This window comes from Anastrepha ludens, chromosome 4 (genome assembly GCF_028408465.1).
Source record: "Anastrepha ludens isolate Willacy chromosome 4, idAnaLude1.1, whole genome shotgun sequence".
Taxonomy (NCBI): domain Eukaryota; kingdom Metazoa; phylum Arthropoda; class Insecta; order Diptera; family Tephritidae; genus Anastrepha; species Anastrepha ludens.
Genome location: NC_071500.1, coordinates 127,727,930 through 127,748,969, shown reverse-complemented (window position 1 = coordinate 127,748,969; position 21,040 = coordinate 127,727,930). Strand labels below are relative to the sequence as shown.

Here is a 21,040-nt window from a genome sequence, read left to right as displayed (position 1 = left end):
GCAGCCTTAGAGTGGTGCAGATTAATCTGCAGCACTTTTAGACGAACATGCAATGACTGTGGCGTTCGCGTCATCATCGCTATCTAAAAGTCTATCCTCGTCCTCGAGTTGAATGTTGAATAGGTGTCCCACAAGTTCGCTGTTCGATTCCGAGTCGGACTCAATCGTCGAAGCTTGTGAGAGAGGCTTATCGGCATCCATCTTGGGGGCCGCCGTACTCTCTTCGCTGGGTGCGAGGAGATTTTTCGGCTGATAGGTCCAAATGGTAGTGGTGATGAACCCGAACACCACAATCCCCTTGCGGTCGTCCAGTGCTTTAACGCTTTCCTGGTCCAGGAGCAGCGTGATATGTCTGGAGTTTCCTGAAGGCTCTTCCACCTTAACTACCCTCCAGTTTTCGGTGGGTAGGTTCGGGTTTCCGATCTTCAGTAGCTCCAGAATAGTTTCCGGATCGGATGGCTCTAGAGGTATTCTTGCTCTGCCGCGTGGTTGGTTTGGTATTTCGCTCTTATTGCCGAGCTTGAGATTCGCCCCGGTCCATACCTCGCCGAATCGGTCGAGGGCCATGCCGTACAGGTTGACCGAACGTTGATCCGAGCACGCGATCAACTTGATCCTTGCCTGGAACCATCCTGCGTCAGAGCAGAAAGGAGGAGGCCCTGGGTTCTGCTTCAGAACGTCCAGGTATCCCAACTGAAGTTTTCTCTCCACAATCTTCCAGTTTGATGGAGAGATGAAACCGTCAGGGTGGCTCTTATCCACCACCGCCATGACCAGACTATCTCTGGCAACTTCGCAGAACTTGCGTAATTTGACCTCAGAGGAAGCTTTATGCTTCTTGGGGTCGTTGGAGCTAGAAGGATCCTCTGAAGACCGCTGCCGCTTAGCTGCACTCGGTTTCTCTTTGGACGCCTCATACTTCCGAAGGAATTCCCGGGCCCAACCGAGAGTTGACTTTTGTTGACGAGCTTGAGATTCGCCCCGGGCCATACCTCGCCGAGTCGGTCGAGGGCCATGCCGTACAGGTTGACCGAACGTTGATCCGAGCACGCGATCAACTTGACCCTTGCCTGGAACCATCCTGCGTCAGAGCAGAAAGGAGGAGGCCCTGGGTTCTGTTTCAGAACGTCCAGGTATCCCAACTGAAGTTTTCTCTCCACAATCTTCCAGTTTGATGGAGAGATGAAACCGTCAGGGTGGCTCTTATCCACCACCGCCATGACCAGACTATCTCTGGCAACTTCGCAGAACTTGCGTAATTTGACATCAGAGGAAGCTTTATGCTTCTTGGGGTCGTTGGAGCTAGAAGGATCCTCTGAAGACCGCTGCCGCTTAGCTGCACTCGGTTTCTCTTTGGACGCCTCATACTTCCGAAGGAATTCCCGGGCCCAACCGAGAGTTGACTTTTGTTGGTCGGACAGCTCCTCCTCAGGGGTTTTGCCGAACTTTTCCATAAGGAAAGTGGCGCGTCTTCGATCTCTGTATCGACGGAGATGAGGAGGGATGGGTTTTCTGGAGACTTCTGTCCGACTTGTTTTCCCAGTTTCTGGCAAAACAGATTTGGTGATCAATGGGTTCTCCGCAGCCGAGTCGGTTTTGGAGGAAGTAGAAGCCACCAGGGAGTGCGGTGGTGTCTCCTTGACGGTCTTGCTCTTGGTGAGCACTTTAGCCACCGAAGGGGTGATTTTTGGCCCCGCCATAAGTTTGGTGGAGCCAACAGGTCTTCCGCGTCGGGAAGGAGTTTGTTGCGTTGTTTGTTTTTTGTTTGTTTTGTTCATTATTTTGCGGTGCGGTCACTCAGCTGACGTGTCAGCAGTCGTGACCTGGGATTTAGATAGGGAAATAATCTGGTTCGCCACGCCAGAGCCCTATGCCGTGGTAAGTCAAATTGAAACTGGGGTGCGACAGGTGCCCCAGAGTCCGCATACTAGCGACTTAGCTCACCCTAAGCCATGCATCCCTCGGCGTGTGCAGTTCCACCTTGGATTGGTAGCCTTTGATATAAGGTAGTGGCCTTCTCCCCGTGAGTCCATGTTTATTCCATTCGTATTAGCAGAGACATGACCTACTATTACGAGTCGCTTCTCGCCTTCCACCGAAGTGGATATGAGTCACTGCCAGCAATTATGGCAGTTACGGCACGCGTGCAGTAACACTGCACAGCATGTTGTTCCCCCTACCATAGTTGTTGGTTGACGAGAACTAGGCTGGTTCGCGAGTAGGCTTTTACCAAGGCTATGACCTACTTAACCACAGAAGATAACTGTGGCGTACCCTATCCACCACCTGGGACGCGCCGCAATAGGTGCCCAACCAAAGGGTTATATTTTATTAGTTTTTTAATTTATTATTATTTTTTTCTTTTATTAAATTTTTTTTATGTTTCATTTATTTTATTTTTAAATAGATTTACTATTTTTTTATTAACTTTTATTATTTTCCTTTTGGATATTTATTTTATTTTATTTTAATTTTTATTTCACTTCGTTTTTTATTTCCTAATATTTTTTTATTGTATTTCATTTTATTTTATTTCTCTTAATTTTACTTAATTTTTTTTATATTGTGTTTTATATGGTTTTGGTTTAATTAACCTATTTCATTTTATTTTATTTATTCTAATTTTTATTTTTTCACTATTGGATTTTGAATTCTACTTCGTATAATTTTTAAAACATTTTATTTTAGTTTTAATTTCTTTTTATTTCGATTGATTTTTTTATATTTTATTCACATTTTTGTTTTATTTTCATTTCGCTTAATTTTTTTTCCATTTTATTCACATTGTTTTAGTTTGGTTAATTATATTTAATTTACTTGTTTTATTATTTTTATACTGCTTAATTTTATTTTACTTTAATTTATTTTGACTGTTTTCATTCCATTTTTATTTTCTTATATTGAATTTTATTTATTTCTTTCATTTTGCTTAATTTTCTTATATTTTATATGCGAATAAAATATTTATGTATTTTGGTTTCATTTATTTTATTTACTTTTTTTATTATTCTTGTCTTATTTAATTTTAATTCACTATAATTTATTTCGATTTTTATTCCATTTCGTTTTTGAATTTCATTTTTAATTTTTCTTTTTAATCGTATTTAGTTTTACCCTATTTCGCTTTTTTAGTTTTGCATTTTATATTATTTTTTCTTGCTATTTTATTTAGTTGTCTTACTTTTTTATATTTAATCTAATTCTTTTATTTTATATTTCCTTCCTTTTTTTATTCCTTTTCGTTTTATTTAATTGTTTATTTATTTTATTTCGCTACAAAGAAATTTCGGCTGCTAACAATAAGACGTAGAAAACACAAAAAAATGTGTTGTTGTCTGAGATCATCTGGTTTCTGTCCGCCATTTCAATTTTTGTAAACTTTTTTATGCACTTACACACACACACACAATTACATATCTGTTGTGGGAATTTATTGAACTCACTCAGTCAAAGTTCACAAAAATAAAGAAAGTATATACACACATACATGCGTATGCACAAGTGAGCATTTCAGTGTAATTCGCAAACCTGATTTTATATTGATTAATTTTATTTGTCTTTAATTGTTTTTTGTTTTGCTGTTTTTGCTGTGCGCCATTTTACTGATAACTATTTACGAGCTGTGGATTCTCAGGGTTCTCTGACTTGTAACAGTAAGCACTACTTAATGAATAAATTGAATTCTTGCTATAAATCTATGAATAGGTATTCCTTAACAGTTATAAGAACCTCCTGCATATATGTCCGATGGTGGGCTAATTAATACTTAGGAGCTAATTAGAAGCTTTAATTATGAATTTAGCATGATTTGGTCAAGTTTTTTTTTAATTTTTGGAATGCTAGGAATCTAGAATCCTTTATCAATAGTTCCCAACTAGAAACGGCCAAATCCGAGATAGGAGATCTAGTGCGCTTAGAGCCAATGCTAAATTCGACAACTTACTCTATGAGGAACAGAATTGTGTGCAACAAGATGCTGTACTGTAGAAATGGTGAATTAAATGCTGGCTTACAGCCTCTGGGATCGCAGATACAATTTTGGGGTAGCCAAAATGATTTTGAAGGTTTTGTTTTCTAAATTAATATTCTTCAAAATTATAGGTATTAAAATATATTCATATAAAAATAAATCAAAGGACATCATCGGAAATGGCTCTGAGTCTTAGGTAAATTGAGAGTCGTTAGGGAATTAGGTTTGATAGACCTTTGTTGTTATATTTCAAGCCTTTCAAATTGACATGACGAGACAGCCTGTTCATATGAGATAGGGCATTTGTTCTTATCACGATGGCAACTGGTTCTTTGCCGAGGTCGCTTTCACCCTATAGTTGCATCCCATACGTCCAAATTACTTTAGGCGTTTGCTTGCAGAGCAATATTTTATTGCATTGTTAGTGGATAAACCAATACTTGCTTCTGAATTTACCAATGAGTTTATTTCAAACAGTTATAAAAGAGCATTTGAAATAAAAAATTATGCGTCAAAAAACATTGCCAATTTGTGTAATCGTTGATTAATTTAATTGTAGTAACACTGGCGTTAGAAATTTTTTTTCAAAACTCCCGAGAAATGTTATCTTCTCAGTGTCCTCTATTTTTTTCGTTTCCGATTGTAGCGAAGGCAAGGGATGAAAACTTTCTCCCTTGAGAAGCTTTGTCAGGAAAATCAGTTGATTGTTTGAAACGTTGAATTTGAATATGAATTTGAAAAGGTCGAGCCAAGGAGCACCAGGAGATTTGGTGGCTTCTAAAACACTCAGGCTTAAGAGCTCATTGTATTTAAAGCTCTGGAAAGGGGGTAGATAGTCAAGGAGGGAGGGAGAAAAGTATCAGAGAAAGAGATAGAAAAGAATAGAGACAGAGATAGAGATAGTTAGTCCTGTGAAAATTTTCCAGATTCTTTGGCAAATCTGTAAACATCCTCCAGTTTTAGAGACATTCTCATGACATCGGAACCCAATACTCGTAGTCGCGCTCTAGCAAAGGCAGGACACTCACAGAGAAAGTGCTCAGTGCTATCCGCCTCCTCCAAGCATACCGGGTCCTCGATGATTCCAATGGTGGTCATATGCTGACCCCATGGGTTGTGTCCTGTAATGATGCCGACCATCAACCGAATGTCTTTCCTTCTAAGTTTTAGTAGAAAGTTTGACAGTTTTCTGTTCGGACTTGTCACAAAACACTTTGCAGTTCTGCAGCGTTCTAGACCGGACCATCGCTCTTCATGTAGATTGCCTACATAATCGCTGATCCAATTCTAGATTCCTGCGGGACTGATTCCGATTATTGGCTCTGGCCCCTGTGGGGGCCCCGCTGATCCATGGTTGGCCAATTCGTCGGCAATTTCGTTTCCTTGAACACCGGAGTGTTCCGGAACCCATATAAGTACAAGCCTGTTCTGTTCTGTCTTGCGACAGAATTAAGCTTCTTCTTACGTTCCTGAACAATCTTTGAGGTTTGCTTCGCGTTCTCCAGGGCCTTCAATGTAGCCTGACTGTCACTGAAGACTCCAATCTGTTTCCCGCTCCATCTCCTCTCGATTATCCATTCGGCTACTTTTGGGATGGCAAAAACTTCTGTTTGGAAAACAGTTGCCATTCCCCCCATTGCATAGTGATACTTATTACTATCGTTTAAGTACCATCCGGCTCCAGACCCTATTTCAGTCTTGGACCCATCGGCAAAGAAAATATCCGTCAAACCTCCCTGCATGCATTCTGGATTGCTCTGATATCAAATTTCCTTCCAAATGAAACGGTGGGTATCAGGTCATCTTTAGGTGCCAAGAACAGTGGATACTGCTCCGACAGCAACTTAAAGATTTCTCTGTGTCCCGAAGTTCCATCTTCGTGCCAGAAACCATATTTATGGAGTCTACACATTGCTTTTATTGCTTCCTGTTGTATCTTAAGATCCAGGGGGAGCAAATCAAGCATAGCATTCAGGGCATTACCAGAGGTTGTACTCATGGCACCCGTGATGCATAAACATACACTTCTTTGCAGCCTGTATAGTTCCCGGATTGTGGACTTAACCATGCTCCGTCGTCACCAGACCACAGAAGCGTAAGTGATGATTGGTCTGATAAGTGCTGTGTATATCCATAGGACCACAGCAGGTTTCAGACCCCAAGTTTTGCCAAAGGCTCTACGGCATTGCTGAAAAATCTTCAATGCACGATTCACCTTCAGTGAAACGTGTGTCTCCCAAGTCAGCTTCTTATCCAAGATTACTCCTAGATATTTAACTTCGTTGGAAAGACCAAGTGTCACACCTTTCACTGTTGGAAGACGAAGTCCATCCAATTTCCGTTTTCTCGTAAACAAGACTATGATTGTTTTGTCAGATTAACGGAAAGACCTTGTCTCATGCACCAGTCATCGATTTTGTCAAGAATCCTCTGCACCTCGTGCAAAGCCTCCTTAAGGATTTATCTGATGTTAGCGCACAGACGTCGTCCGCATATGCTTGGACGTGAGGAACCGAGTTCCTGCATCTCCACTAATAGAGAGTCTACGACGAAGCACCACAGCAGCGGAGAAAGAATACCCCCTTGGGGACATCCTTGCTTGGCCCTGACTGTGATTTGCTCGTCGCTGCTCCCACCAGCGGTTAACAGCCTCTCAGAGAGCATGGAGTATATCCATTTTATAATGGCTTGATTAACTCCGTGTCGTTCGGCAGAAGAACATATCGAGCCGAAAGTGGCATTATCAAAAGCCCCCTCAATGTCCACGAACACGACCATTGTGTATTCGTCAGCTTCCAGCCCAGCTTCCATCTTGCTAACAAGATCGTGTAAGGCTGATTCTCATGATTTTCCACTCTGGTAAGCGTGTTGATTTCTACTAAGTGGACTTCTGGGCAATACCCCCACTCTAATATGTTTCTCCACCACGCGTTCCAAACTTTTCAACATGAACGTTGTCAAACTGATTGGTCTAAAACTTTTTGCTGGGGAATAGTCATCTTTTCTGGTTTCGGAATAAATACTACTCTTACGCGTCGCCATTGGGATGGTATATAACCAAATGCAAGACAGGCTGTGAAGATCCTTTTCAGGGCCTCAATCAGCCTGTCTCCTCCTTTTTTAAGCATTGCTGGATATATTCCGTCAGGTCCAGGGGACTTAAAGTTCTCAAAGGAAGATAAGGAAAACCTTATCGATTCCCTTGTCACTATCCGACTAGCAATATACCAGCTGTACCTAGAGGTTCCACCGTTGCTACCGTTATTGTTCATGCCACTCTCAACTTCAGAGAGAGTTCTACTACCCGGAAAATGGGTTTCGAGTAGAGCATAAAATGTTTCCGATTTGGAAATGGTGTATGAACCATCAGGCTTTCGAATGGAATCCAGCCTTACTGAGCGGTCTAAATGAAGGACCTTACAAAGTCTCGCTGTTTCCCTCATTTCTTCGACGTTACTTCAGAAATTTCTATAGGATTCAAGTTTGGCTTGCCGTACTTTTTTCTTATATTCTCTCTGTGTAAGTCGATGATTAGCCCAGTCCTCTTCTGTTTTGGTCTTCAAGGCCTTATTAAGAAATTTCCTGGACCGTACACGAAGCTTCGACAGTTCTGGGTTCCACCAAGGAACCGCTTTCCCCTGTCTGCTTTGCCTGAGTGGGCACAGTTCCTCAAAGCAATTGATTAAAGTACCTTCTAATTTCTTAGTAGCATCTTCAATCATTTCTGCTGATTTGAGTTTTTTCAGGTTTGGTAGTCGCTCTGTTACAAGCTCACCATACCTGTTCCAGTCCACATTTCGAGGATTCCTACCGGAAGGTATTGATATTGTGTCAATTCCCAGTCGGAATTCGATAAGGCGATGATCAGAAAAGAGTCCTCTTCTAAAACTCGCCATCGGTTGATTTGATTTCCAACTGACCTATTGGTAAGTGTTAAATCAATCACCTCTTGTCTCCTTCTGGTCACAAAAGTTGGTTTGTTACCAGTGTTTTGAATGACCAAATCGGATGGCAGGATAAAATCCAGTAACTTGAGACCTCTGGGGCTGCATTTGCTGCTTCCCCACACAATGTTCTGTGAATTTGCATCACAGCCCACTATTAGCCCCAGATTATTGGATTCTGCGTACATGACCACTTCTCTTAGCTCCCTCGAAGGAGGTGGCTGTAAAGAGTCGTAGGGTAGGTAGGCCGAAACTACGATAGCTTCGACACTGTTCCCACTTTTCAAGTACTTTATTTTTGCAGCAACGATATCTCCGGAGCATAGCTCTTTTAACATCGTGTGTTCGATCAACCTCGGCCGTATAATACATGCTTGCGGTCTCACATTCCCTTCACAATGAAGTATTTGTCCCCACGACATAGCACCTAGACCACAGATATGCTTGTGACATACCCATGGTTCTTGTATTATGTGTGAGTTTGTTTGCAGTTTTGCATGCCTACGGCACAAGAGAGCCGTAGACGCTTTGCTATGCTGTTGATTTATCTGTGTAAATATTACTTCAGTCATGAGACTGAGTTTATTTACGCTTTGTCCTCCACCTTATCCTGGACACGGAAGTGGATTCGCCCCAGATGTAGGTGAGGACGGCACCCGTACTTCGACTTAAGAACCTCGAGGGACCCAAGATCGATACCCAGTACCAGGTGGGAACCCGCCTCCGAAGTGGTAGCGGATTTCTGCCTGATGCACGAGTATACTCTCCAGAGAGTCGTGCCAAGATCCTTATTCTGAACACGGATGCGTTTGAGGAGTTCTGCTGAATTACAGGAAGGACCCGGAATCCAGACACTCGATCGTACCAGCCTTTCTTTGCTACTCTCAACAAGAATAAACTTGCTGTTTTCGCAGGCTGGAATCTTTGCTATCGCTTTTTCTAGCCATTCTCGGGAGAAAGCATTGGAACAGTGCACCTTTACGATGCCGTCCACCACGCTTTTCCCCTCGAAAGTCGGCGCGTCTTTCGACTCACCGATAGCTTTCCAAAGATAGCTGTCAAGATAGTCTTGTTGCCCTTTGGACAGTAGACCATCTTGTTTGTCGGTATGTATCTCCACCGTCATTGCCTTTGCTGCCATTCTCGCGAATGATTCGCCAGACGTTGACGGAAGAGTGTCATTCGACATTTGAGGTCCCTTAGCCTCTGCCTTGTCAGGCAAAGGTTTGTCTGCCTTGGATTGGGTCGAGGATGTAGGCATTTCCGAATTCCGTCTCTCAGCTTTCCTCTTCTTTGCCTTTCTCCTCTTCCCGGTCGTTGGCACAGACCCCGTTTCGTTTCCGGAAGAGCGCAGCGCTACAGAGGAATCCTCTGTTCTGCCACGCTTTCCCGTTTCCGTTACAGGTGTCGAAGTTGACGGAGCTTGAGTCCTTGTCTTAGCTAGTGCTTCGGCTTGCCTCGCCTTCTGTCTTCTTCGTTTGATCTGCCTTGCGGTTAGACCAACACCTGCGTTCGACTCTCCAATAACTTCAGTCTTTTTACCGGTACTTACCTGATTCACACCAGGTTTAACCGTTTTCAAAGACTTACTCGGTACCAGAGATCCGTCTGAGTCTACTGAGAGATTGTACGCCATCTCCACATCCTCCACAACTTGTTCAGTTGCTTCAGATCGTTTCGACGACGGTATAGCGCTCACACTCACTCGGCTCTCCATTGGCATAGCCAATGTGCCATGTTTCACCACTTGTAGTGCGCTTCCTCCGGAACCGGGTGTCAGTTCCGGTCATAGGGGAATGTGGGGTTCGGGCCTGCACATCCGATGCCCGAGCCGTCGATTGCTCGACGGGAGGATTCCCGAAAGTGGGTTACCTCGTGCAGAGAGATCCTTTGTTAACCTCCACATTGCGATGAAATGCATTTTATACCTCCTGCCAGGTTGTCGGTACGGTACTCTCCACATAGTACTTGGGTGGCCACCAATTCCACCGTTCCGCGGATGAGTGGATACCCAATTCCTATATGAAGCTGCCCTCCTAGTTCGTGGTAAGTTAATCTCCATAGCATGGGGTTAACTCGCCACTTAAGCCTCATCCCCGCGGCAAGGAGACCGACATGAAGAGGTCTGAGTTTTGAAACGTTAATATTCAGAAATGCGTGATAGATAAACACAAAAAACATTCTTTTTTATTGGGGTGAGTGCAGAATTGAACAACTTGTACACCGTGGAAGGGCAACATTTTTTCGTAGAAGTGAAAAAAAAAAAACATAATTTAAGAAGAAACAAAGAATTGAGTTTCTCAGAAATAATGGAGCTCACTGCTTTCCATTTTTGGCATATCTGTTTCCATTTGGGCCTTCTGGCATCATTCATCTACCTATACGAGTACTTGCTCCCTTACATTTCTTCCATTTTGTAATCAAAAAAGTCACATAATTAAAATCAGTTATTAGGATTCATCAGTATTTTGCAAAAAGTGATGTAGTTGTTTTGTACTCAATTAAATCTAAAACTGTTTACTGCGTCTGCCGGTTTTTATGACTGATATGCATACAAGTACAAGTATTAATGTACAGTCCCATGTGCATACAAATATACCTATAGAGGTAAATGGAGGCAAATGGAGGCAAACAAGCCCATACAGATTTACTGAATCATTAAATGCGAGAACGGCAAAAAACCGAATATGCGCAAATGTAATCAAATCAATAACAGCCGCGTAAATTTGAAAAAAAAACTAAATAAGTAAAAAATTAAAAGAAAACAATCGATTCTAATGAACTGGCTTTTTGGGAATTTTGATATACCGACATTTAGAAGTGCGAGTAAAAGTTGTGCAGTCTGTATTTTTAAGATCTCTTTTGCACTTGACCCTAATACAATTAATAAATTTCGCATTTAATTCACTTTTTGGATTTCACTTCACAGACGAGGTTGCATGCACTGCAAAAGTGAAGAAAATCGTCGAAATGTTGAAAATTGAGAGATTCGATGAATGCATGAACTTGGCCTGTGTAATGTTGGCTTTGTAGGAAGTTTAGCGCACGGAGCTTCGCTTAGATGTCTAAAATACTTAAGGCAGTAGTCTGGTCAAATACTAATTTTTACAGATATTTTTTAGGATTTTTTTTTTAAGAAAATAAAATGCGATCGTTTTGATTGCTATTTTGATTGCGGACTTTTGAAGAAAAGCTATGTTTTTCGGGTGGAAATCAGATTGTATTATGGAAAGTTAGGGTTGAAAAGAAACGAAAGTAGCACCCGCTAGAATGACAAGCCTACAGAATAATAATCAGTTTAACTTTCTCGTTTGAGATGTCCTGAAGAGCCAAAATCCTGTTGACAAGCCACATATTTTTTTTTAATACGCTTACTTTGGTGCCACACATATATGTAAAAAAAAAAGAAATTGTTTTTGTATACTATTTGATGTCAATAATAATATACTATAAAATCAAAACGATCGCATTTTATTTTCTTAAAAAACAAAAATTCCTAAAACATATCTATAAAAAATGAGTATTTGACCAGACAAGTTATTGCTTTGAAAGCAATAATTTCGACATTCAATCCAACAATTTTAACGTCAGTGCGGTAACTGCGAGCTTTAAAAATCATTAAGGCTTACTTCTATGCTCTTAGCTTTGTGAATAAGAAAAATGGTTACATTTGGAGCAACTCATCTACCTAAGCACCACTAAAATGCAGTATTTGGTGTGGGATCGATCCCAAATTCTGCTTTACGGTACTTTTTCGGGTAAAAATTCTAAAAAAAACTGAAATAAATTCTAAATAGTCTAAATTCTTTTGTGTTATAATTCTGAGTTTTCAAAATTTTATAAACACCAAATACGAGTCTCATTTGAAAGTATCTTGCAAAACTTGACGTAGTCTCCTTTTGGGATATAAGCTTCGGCTAACGCTGTTCTAGTTTCTTAATCCCTGCCGAATAATAGAATTTGTCCAAGTCTGAAAAATAGCCATTCGTATCTGCAATCACTTCCGCGTTTGAATAAAATCTTTTTCCCGCCAGACATTTCTTCGTATTGGGGAACAAATAGTTGTCCGAAGAATTAGAGTGAACCAAGAGTTGGAACACTATTTCCATGATTCTTGCGAGCACAACTGCTGTAGCGTGAGCTGGTGCGTTTTCGTGCCTTTATTGAAAATCAATCGACTTTCTCGATTCGAACGAATGCCAAACACACACAAATAGAGCGATCTGGCTGAAACTTGGTTATCGTTCTTCCAAGAGATGCTCCTAACTAAACATAACTTCGATACGCGCCAGTAGCGCCTCTGGACAAAACTGATGTTACCTGTCATGTCCGACTGACTGTCGCAATTCCTCCTGTCACTAAGCAGAGGGGACTGTAGGAGGCTGGTTGGACTCACGACAGGCCACTTTGTATGGGCGAAGCACATGGAAAAGCTAGGCATCTCAGACAGTGCACTCTGCCCAGCATGCGGAGAGGAGGATGAGACGGTGGACCACTTTCTGTGCGTCTACCCGGCCTTTGCTCGAATCAGGTTTGATGTTTTTGGCACTGATGTGTTAAGAAGCGACCGCCTTGGCTCCTTGGCACCACAAGATCTCCTCACATTTCTTCGGAGTTCCAGTAGATTTAATAAAAGTGCAGTGCAATGGACTTAATTGTGTCTGAGTGCTGTACTTGCTAGTCTGTCCCGTAACAAAGTGCCTCTGACTTTATGCGGATTTTTCGAACAACCCTCGTAATTTTGAATTCATACTCTGAGTATAAAACTGATGTACACAAATTATTTTTTTTTTTTTTTGACGTGATAACGTCTTATAATTCGATTTAGCCAGCTGCACGCACGAAAAAATGTGTCGTTTTCTTGCTCATGCGTCGTTATCTTGCTCAATCGTCGTTATCTTGCTCATTCGTCGTTACCTTGCTTGAACTGCAAGCGACAGCTCAGAACGAACGAGAAAGAGCACAATTGGCCCCCGCATTCGGCAACGTTCGACATCTGGCTCTCTCCTACTTGAGTGAGCATATATATGTATGTATATGCGCATATGTATATAAATTCACATATTTGTATTTGCATATGCCTTCTTCCTGCGTGCATGGTAATGAACCATTTCTCTGTTGAGAATAGGACGATGATAGGAAAAGTAAGAAATGAAAGGGAGTATTTCGAGTGTAATGTGTCTTGAAAAAGTCAAATCGATGATGGTGCCTCTTAGAGTTGTTGACTTATTAACGTCTGATGCACAATCGAAATTGAAGATATCTTGCATGAATTTGATAAATGTTTCGTCATTTTTCACGTTTGTGTAAATGTAACTTAACCTATTCCATTGCAATTCCATTTACCTCCTTCTCTATATCCATACAAAATATCTGTTTTTTTTTTTTATTATTCCTACATTAATCATACATCTGTCATACTGACATCTAGTACATTTTTTGACAATTAGTTAAGAAAATTATTAAATATATTTCATCATGGCCAGTGCAAAGACGAATACAGCGATTACTTTTTAGGAATAGAAGTACATTTTATATATACAGTTATTTTAGTATACGAGAATTAATATTTAATTTAATAGGTCAATTGGTCGGTTTCTCTTCACACGTCGTAAAGTTCTTCTTTCAAGTTGTGAGAGTGTATTGACTTCTCTATTTTTGTGCTGGTTTATTTCGTTAAAATACCTTGTTGATATTGCTTTTATTTCTTCGTCGATTAATGGTATATTGAACGTAGTATGGATGTCATCATTTTTTGTGTACCTGTCGGACATTGTTATTATACGTAAGATTTTTGATTGTTGTCGCTGTACTTTGTTTATGTGAGTTCTTTTTACAATTCCCCACACTTGAAGTCCGTAGGTCCAGATTGGTTTAATGACCGCCTTGTATACTAAAAGTTTGTTGGCAATATTGAGCTTAGAATTTCTGCCTATTAGCCAATGCAATTGTCGAAATTTTTCCTTTATTTGTTTTATTTTCTTTTTGATATGATCTTTCCAATTTAGTTTTGAGTCCAGATGGATTCCAAGATATTTTGCAGATGTTTCAATTTGTATATTTTTATTGTTGAGCTTAATCGGCATAGCAGCAATCTCTGTTCTTGTCGTAAATATTACTTGAACAGATTTGCCCTCGTTTACTTTTAAACTCCATTTGTCAAGCCACTTCTTTACATTGTTGGTGTACATCTGTAATTTTGTTGTTGCGGTTGAGAGGTTTTTGTCAGATGACAATAAAATTATGTCGTCTGCGAATGTTGCTATAGTAGAATTAGTTTCGTCTGGTAGTGGTATGTCAGAGGTGAATAAGACATATAACAGTGGTCCTAGAACGCTGCCTTGAGGAACTCCTGCTGTTTTTGGATGTATATGTGAGTATTTGTCATTGTATTTAATGTAGAAGCATCGGTCAGTAAGGTAGCTCTTGATAATTAAATAATAGTCGAGTGGTAATATTGCCCTAATTTTATGCAAGAGGCCTTTGAGCCAAACTTTGTCAAAAGCTTTTGCGACGTCCAAAAATACAGCAACGCAGTATCGTTTATTTTCCATGTCTGAAATTATTTTTTGTGTAACTCGATGTATTTGTTGGATAGTTGAGTGTTTTTTTCGAAAACCGAATTGATGATTTGGAATGATGTGTTTCGTGTCAAGTATTGGGGTAATTCTGTCATGTAAAAGTTTTTCTGCAATTTTAGATATAGTCGGAAGTAGGCTTATAGGTCGATATGAAGTTAAAGCTGTTGGGTTTTTACCCGCCTTTGGTAGCGCAATGATTGTAAGCGAAACATTGCATTAAATACGTTTCTAAGAAATAGGTAAGCCTCAATTGGTAGTTCCGTAAGTGCTTTGCCTGTCAGCATATCATATCCGGGTGCTTTTTTATGTTTAATTCGAGTTTTGATGCATACTATCACTTCTTGTGTGCTTGTTTTTCTTATTTTTGTGATGGTATCAGTATTAACATTACTAATCGTGTCAATTTGTTTATGTTCATCGTTCGATAGGACATTTTCAAAATAATCTCCCAATGCCGCTGCTTTTTCATGATTTGTGTTGTCATCTTTTCTTAGTGGGGGTTGATGCTTTTTCTGGTTTTTGAGATTTTTTGTACATTTCCACAAGGAATAATTTGTGTCATGTGTAGGAGTTAAATTTTTTAGATATTTTTCAATTTCCTTATTTTGTATGTCACATAAACAAGCCTTCAAATTTTTTGTAGCTAAGTTTAACCTCTGTTTGTCTGCAGGAGATCTGGTTGTTTGCCATCTTTTTCTCAATTTTCTTTTTTCCTTGATTTGCTTCTTAATAGAAATGTCATTTGAAGTGTTTTGTGCGCTATATTTTTGCTGCGGTGTGAATCTGAATCCTGCGTCAATAACTATGTCATTAAAATGTATGATGCTACGCTCAATGTGAAGTTGTGTTTTCAAAGGTGTACTTAGAATGAGTTGTTGGGAGATTTGTTTTCGATACTCATCCCAGTCAGTCCTCTTTGTAAATATTTGGGGTGTTATCTGTATAGGGTCAATTTTTGATGTATAGTTAAGTATTATCGGCGAGTGGTCAGAAGATAGTTCATAACTTGGTTTAAGCTTTAGTTGGTTATGGTTAATATTTTTTGTTATACAGAAGTCAATTAAATCTGGAATTTTTTTAACATCCCTAGGCCAGTAAGTTGGTTCACCCGTACTTATAAACCTGCAATTTTTTTTATGGATTGCGTTAATTAAATATATACCTTTTTTTATTATCTTTATCAAGTGTCGTAGTGGACAGTAGATAGAAGATATTGATATGGGTCCATTGTTGTCAACAATTTGTATAGACGTTGCTTGGATGTGAGGTGACACATAGGGCAGTCGTTCAGTATGCTTTATGTTTGTTTCGATGATAATGGCTGTTCCTCCATGAGCTTTTCCGTCGGGATGATTAGTTGCATATAATAAATATCTATCAAACAAATAAAATTAAAATTTTGTTTTGAAAATTGCAACCATTACATCAGTATTTTCTTATGACGTTGTCACGTTAAACTATCGTCAGTAAACCGACTTTACAGACAACCTCTTTTATGTTTTTGTTTTTTATTTTTTGTAATTCTGAATTCTATAAAATCCTTGAGTTATCATAATTTTATCAAGCAGAATTTACATTACAGAATTTGTTTTTCGACAAAATTTTACATTTTGAATACCGAATTTTGCATGCAGAAAATTGCACACAAAATTTTCTCAAATTTTGCTGTTTCATGCGCCAAAATTTGAACTTACGCACTTCCGAATGGTAGTCTCGCATCAACTTATTCGGCTGCCTGCCTTCGAAATCATCGTTTTATTCACGGCAGCGCTCGGTGATAAGAAAATATACAGAAACGAATATGACAGGCCAAGTCATTTAATCCCTCTGTATTATTTTTTAAAGCCACTTGTCTTCGCTTTAGTGCTACTGTGGGTGTGCCAGTCAGATATTTAAGGAGACCCGGTGGTCTAGAAATTTCAAACAATCGATTTTTTGTTTTTTTTTCTATGTTTCAAAAGTATAGTATCTAAGGAATATACTGTGAAATTTTCATTCGGAAATTCCCAATATTATTCTACAGCCCATTAACTAGGTAGAAATTTCAATGAGTTGCTATTATTTCAATTATTTCGTATATTTTTGATTAAAAAACTGAAAAAAATCAATTTTTATAGTGTCAACTTCAGCCCATTCTTAATATTATTAAAATAAAAAAAATTTCAATTTAATTTTTTAAAAAGCCTAAAAAATTTAAATATCGGTTGTCATTTTTTTTATTCTAAAACAAATTCCTGAAAATACCCTAAATTTTGGAGCTCTAGCCCACCGGGATCCCTTATCGTAGTAGTCTGTTCAAATACCCATTTTTTAAAGTCCGCAAGTTGGTAATTTTAAAAAAGAAAAGCTCCATTGTAGCACCAGAATGACAACCCTACAGAATAATAATGAGTTTAACTTTTTCGTTTCAGATGTCTTGAAGAGCCGAAATCCTGTCCACCTATCTTTTTATTAAGACGCTTACTTTCGTGCCACCCTACTACAAAAAAATATGTAAAAAAAAATTGTTTTTGTATACTACTATTTCAAAGCAATCGAATTTTATTTTCTTAAAACCCAAAATTCCAAAAAATATCTATAAAATATAAGTATTTTCCTTATATTATTTTACTGGCCTACGTGAATAAGGTGACTACTATTGCAGACTTAAAATGTAACATCGAGGCTCAACATTCGTGACATATGATCATAAAGGCTTAAAAAAGTTGTCGAAAACTGGTTTATCCTGGAGGAATACCTCAGACACTTTTGCGGTGGAGCAAAAGCATTTTCCATTAATGATGTGATGAAGTTATCTACCAATTTGAAAATTCACATTTGACTAGCAATTACACCCTTTTTTTGGAATTTATGATCGTTTATCACCATTAACAAGACAGTCAAATGCAATTAAAAACAAAAAAAAAAACAAAATTGCAATCTTGAAAATTGTTAAGTCCAGCAAATGCTCATCATTAATTATTTATCTTGACAAATGTGCTTTATACTGTAACATCATGCATATATGGTAATTTATTTGAAAATTTAAATTATATTGTTTATTTAATTGCGCAGTCTCTTTATTAATACGTTTGACAATTTTTTTTTCAAATCAATATTTTATTTTATCTTTTTCTTCTTTTTCAGCGAAAATCTTCTCTCCGAAAATATTCTGTTTAAGAAAGCAAACAACATTTGCAAGCACAGTAGCTGCTCGATTATGCAAACTAATTTAGAGAAGAGGCGTTCACTAAATATTTTCATATACATACAATATAATTGAGCACAAACTAACACTTTATAAGACTCTCATCATGCCTGTCCTGTCATATGGCGCATAAGCTTGTACGTCGTACAATGTACGATGACAACATTCGATAAGGTGTCCCTTGGAGTGTTTGAGAGAAAGATTCTTACACTCACATACGGTCGCGAAGTGTTGGTGCTGAAATCAAATGAGGTCGATCAATTAATTTGTTTCGAAAGAAAGATTCTCAGAAAGATATATGGCCCTGTACGACTTGAAGAGGATACTTACCGCATTCGGTACAATGGCGAGTTACTCACACTTGTCAGAGGTGCAAATGCTATCAGATGCGCTAAAGTGCAAAGAATTCGATGGTACGATCCCATTCTGCGAATAAGTAATGATAGAATTGTAGATAAGATCTTCGAAACAAATCCACAAGGCGTGAGAGGAAGAGGTCGGCCGAGAAAAAGATGGAGAGATGGCATAGACGAAGCCTTACGAACTATGGGCATATCTGATATCAAAAGAAAAGCTGAAGTCCGAGTAACGTGACGTCGAATTATAACGGAAGCAATGGTTTACACCGACCTGCGATGCTACAATGATGACTATTTTTACCTACAAACTACTAGACTAAGTAATTCTAAGTAAATATAAAAATAATAACAGGAATTTATTTACCCTTAAGGGGGGCGTCTTATCGATTTTTTTACTGCAATCGATAGATATATTATAGGTTAATATGCCCTCAAAATTTAATAGCGGAATTCAAAGTGATTTCGGAGTTACAGGCCTGTGTACCGTCCCTTGTGTGAGTATACTGTCTGCCTTCTGAAAACTTTGAAACAGGTTTTCTCAAAACCATGTTTTTGAAAATGGCGAGTAAGATTTAAAAAAAACGACGAAAGTTATCGTTTCAAACCGATAATCTATATAAAGATAATTAAAATGCGCAACTAATTATCTAACAAAATACAAAAAAAAAATTCATTTTTTAATGTTAATTTACACCTTTATTGAAAAAATAGCGAAAAAAGCACTTTTTTCAATAATTAATTGTGTGTTCATTTTTTCATATTTTTATAAAAGAGTAGTCTATTATATGCGGGAACGCCTTCTGAATAAGAAAATATTTTTCTTTTGTGTTTCAGCTGAAAATTACGACCGCAATCTTACACGCCGTTTTACTAACGCGCAATGAGAAGCTGTGCGAGATCCCTCATATGTCCCCCATTTTGTTTTTTTATTTAATATATGTTAAAAAATTGTTTATTACTCTTCAATCATGCTTTCAAATAAATGCAAAAGATTATTCCTGTGTGTCGCTTTTTTCGCCTCGAAAAAAAATAGAGAAAAAAACACCTTTTTTTGAAGCCACTGATAAGAGGCCCCCCTTAAACCATTTCTACTTTCCGAGAGTAGGTCTAACTGACCACTTAACTCATTAGGTGCTTAACACATCGGTTAAGTGGTTTATTTAAGGATTAGTTGGTTCAACAAAGAGGACTGAGGTTCTCCGTCACACTGTTCCATAGCAGTGTAAAACTGTAGATGGAATAAAAAAGTATCGTCTAAGAATTTTTCACTGCTGACATCTAGGCGTCACTGTTATGTATATGCGTGTGCACTAGGTCGTACCACTTTACCAGAAGAAAACAGTGCCATGCACACCCCTGAGTCTAAAGCAATTTCCAGACGATTTTTTAATTTTTTATTTCAAAGTTTATTAGCCTCAAATAACCCGTTCCCGTGCTTACGGAGTAGATCTAAGTTTCTACTACCCTAATGTCAGTCGGGTAAAGCTCAACAAAAATCTTTAAATTTTTGCTAAGGAAGTATTTTGATTCGAAGGCATTTTTGATTCTGTTGTTTGCCTGACAAAGGGCGTCTTAATCTTCGGTAGGCGTAGGTGGGCCTTTCGACATTTTTCGTCATATCTTCGGTTTTTGCAGTCATAAAGGATATCATACTTCATGATGTTTTGCACTCGGATTTTTTGGTTTTTTTTGCTCAAAGTTAATTAGCCTCTGGCCACCGTTTCAGAGAAAAACAAAATTTCGAAATTGCCTTGAAAAAATATGTTAGACTCTCAGTCTGAGTGTACAGCGAACGTTTTTTCGGCACGGCCTAGTGTGCAAGCAAAGTATCTAGAAAAAAAAGATAAAAAAAACAAATGTTGATAAAAACTGAAATTCTGATTGTGTTTATAATTTTGTTCCTTATAACAACGCGTTTTAAAATAATTATTGTGCAACACTTTAATATTCCTTTTACCTATTCAAGAGAAGAGCAGTCTTTGAACTTAACCCTTAGCAATAGACCTCTTTACTGACTACGTAGAAAAACACCTTTCATTGAAATCTCGCCCGTACATATAATCGAGAAGTTGTGAAGTTGTGATGCCGGTGTTCATTCTTTGGATCCTCATATATTTAAATTTTATTTACTATTCACATTATTCAGTATTCACATTTAAGTCGACGTTCATATAATCGAGCGACTACTGTGCACCTATATTAGATATTTGTTTATATATGTTAACACATATTCAATATTCAATAATTATAAGTAATTGCTTTTGTAATTTGTGTAGGTACTTTAGTTTGACCTAGAATTTCCAAAGAAAAACCCGTTCACATTTAGACAACTTTCCAACTAAAACTGCTCGCTATCAGAGCACTGCAAATGAGTACGCTGCTCGGAAAACCCCATAATCCATAATATTAACATACAAAAGTATCTTGCAAATGATATATACATACACAGAGTGCATGCATACATATGCAAAAATATATGCAAAAGGCGGTAGCAATAATTTTATTATCACTAATTAGCGGCATAGCGAATGCATAACCACATACCGACCTTGCAACATGCTGCTATGGCAGATAGTGGAATCCCTCACACACGTATGTACAGGCCCGACGAGAGGGGGGGGGGGATCGGGTACTTTTACCCCCGGGCCCGGAGTTCTCAGAGGGGCCCGGACTCGAGATTATACGTATTTATATGAATTACACATTATTGGAAAGGGCCCGCATTTGCAATTTTCCCCCCGGGCCCGGATATGCTCTCTACGGCCCTGCGTATGTTTAAATATATACATATGTATATGTGCAAATCTTTATTGTAAACAGTTTGCTTACTTGCATATACTGCATTGCATTGGCGATCTGATCTTTAGCGCATGTGATTCCCAAGAAAACCCCTTACAAATCAGCTACTCAGTTGATAAGTTCTATACTCGCATCGCTTCATTTCTCTTCAATGCTTACCTACATACATATAAATGCACATGTATGCATTATATACAAGT

At 38.7% G+C, this 21,040-nt stretch overlaps 1 protein-coding gene across 1 annotated transcript; it reads right to left on the bottom strand.

Moving 5' to 3' along the window:
• Window positions 1-17,615: 17,615 nt before the first annotated feature.
• LOC128862507 (uncharacterized) lies at window positions 17,616-20,361 on the bottom strand. Its single transcript, XM_054101167.1, has 3 exons — window positions 20,073-20,361; window positions 18,013-18,108; window positions 17,616-17,919 (listed from the first exon to the last, which is right to left on the bottom strand). Exons 1-3 carry the CDS (start codon window positions 20,150-20,152, stop codon window positions 17,787-17,789), a joined length of 309 nt encoding a protein of 102 aa, XP_053957142.1. The 5' UTR covers window positions 20,153-20,361; the 3' UTR covers window positions 17,616-17,786.
• Window positions 20,362-21,040: the final 679 nt, after the last annotated feature.

Bases quoted from the DNA above. Each gene is read 5' to 3' on its own strand.
- LOC128862507 (XM_054101167.1), bottom strand. From the start codon at position 20,152: ATGAGGATCCAAAGAATGAACACCGGCATCACAACTTCACAACTTCTC. The intron at 18,109-20,072 runs GTGTTTTTCTAC...ACTTATTCGCAG, and splicing joins GGGCGAGATTTCAATGAAAG to AATGGGATCGTACCATCGAA. The intron at 17,920-18,012 runs GTAAGTATCCTC...ATTTGATTTCAG, and splicing joins TCGCCATTGTACCGAATGCG to CACCAACACTTCGCGACCGT.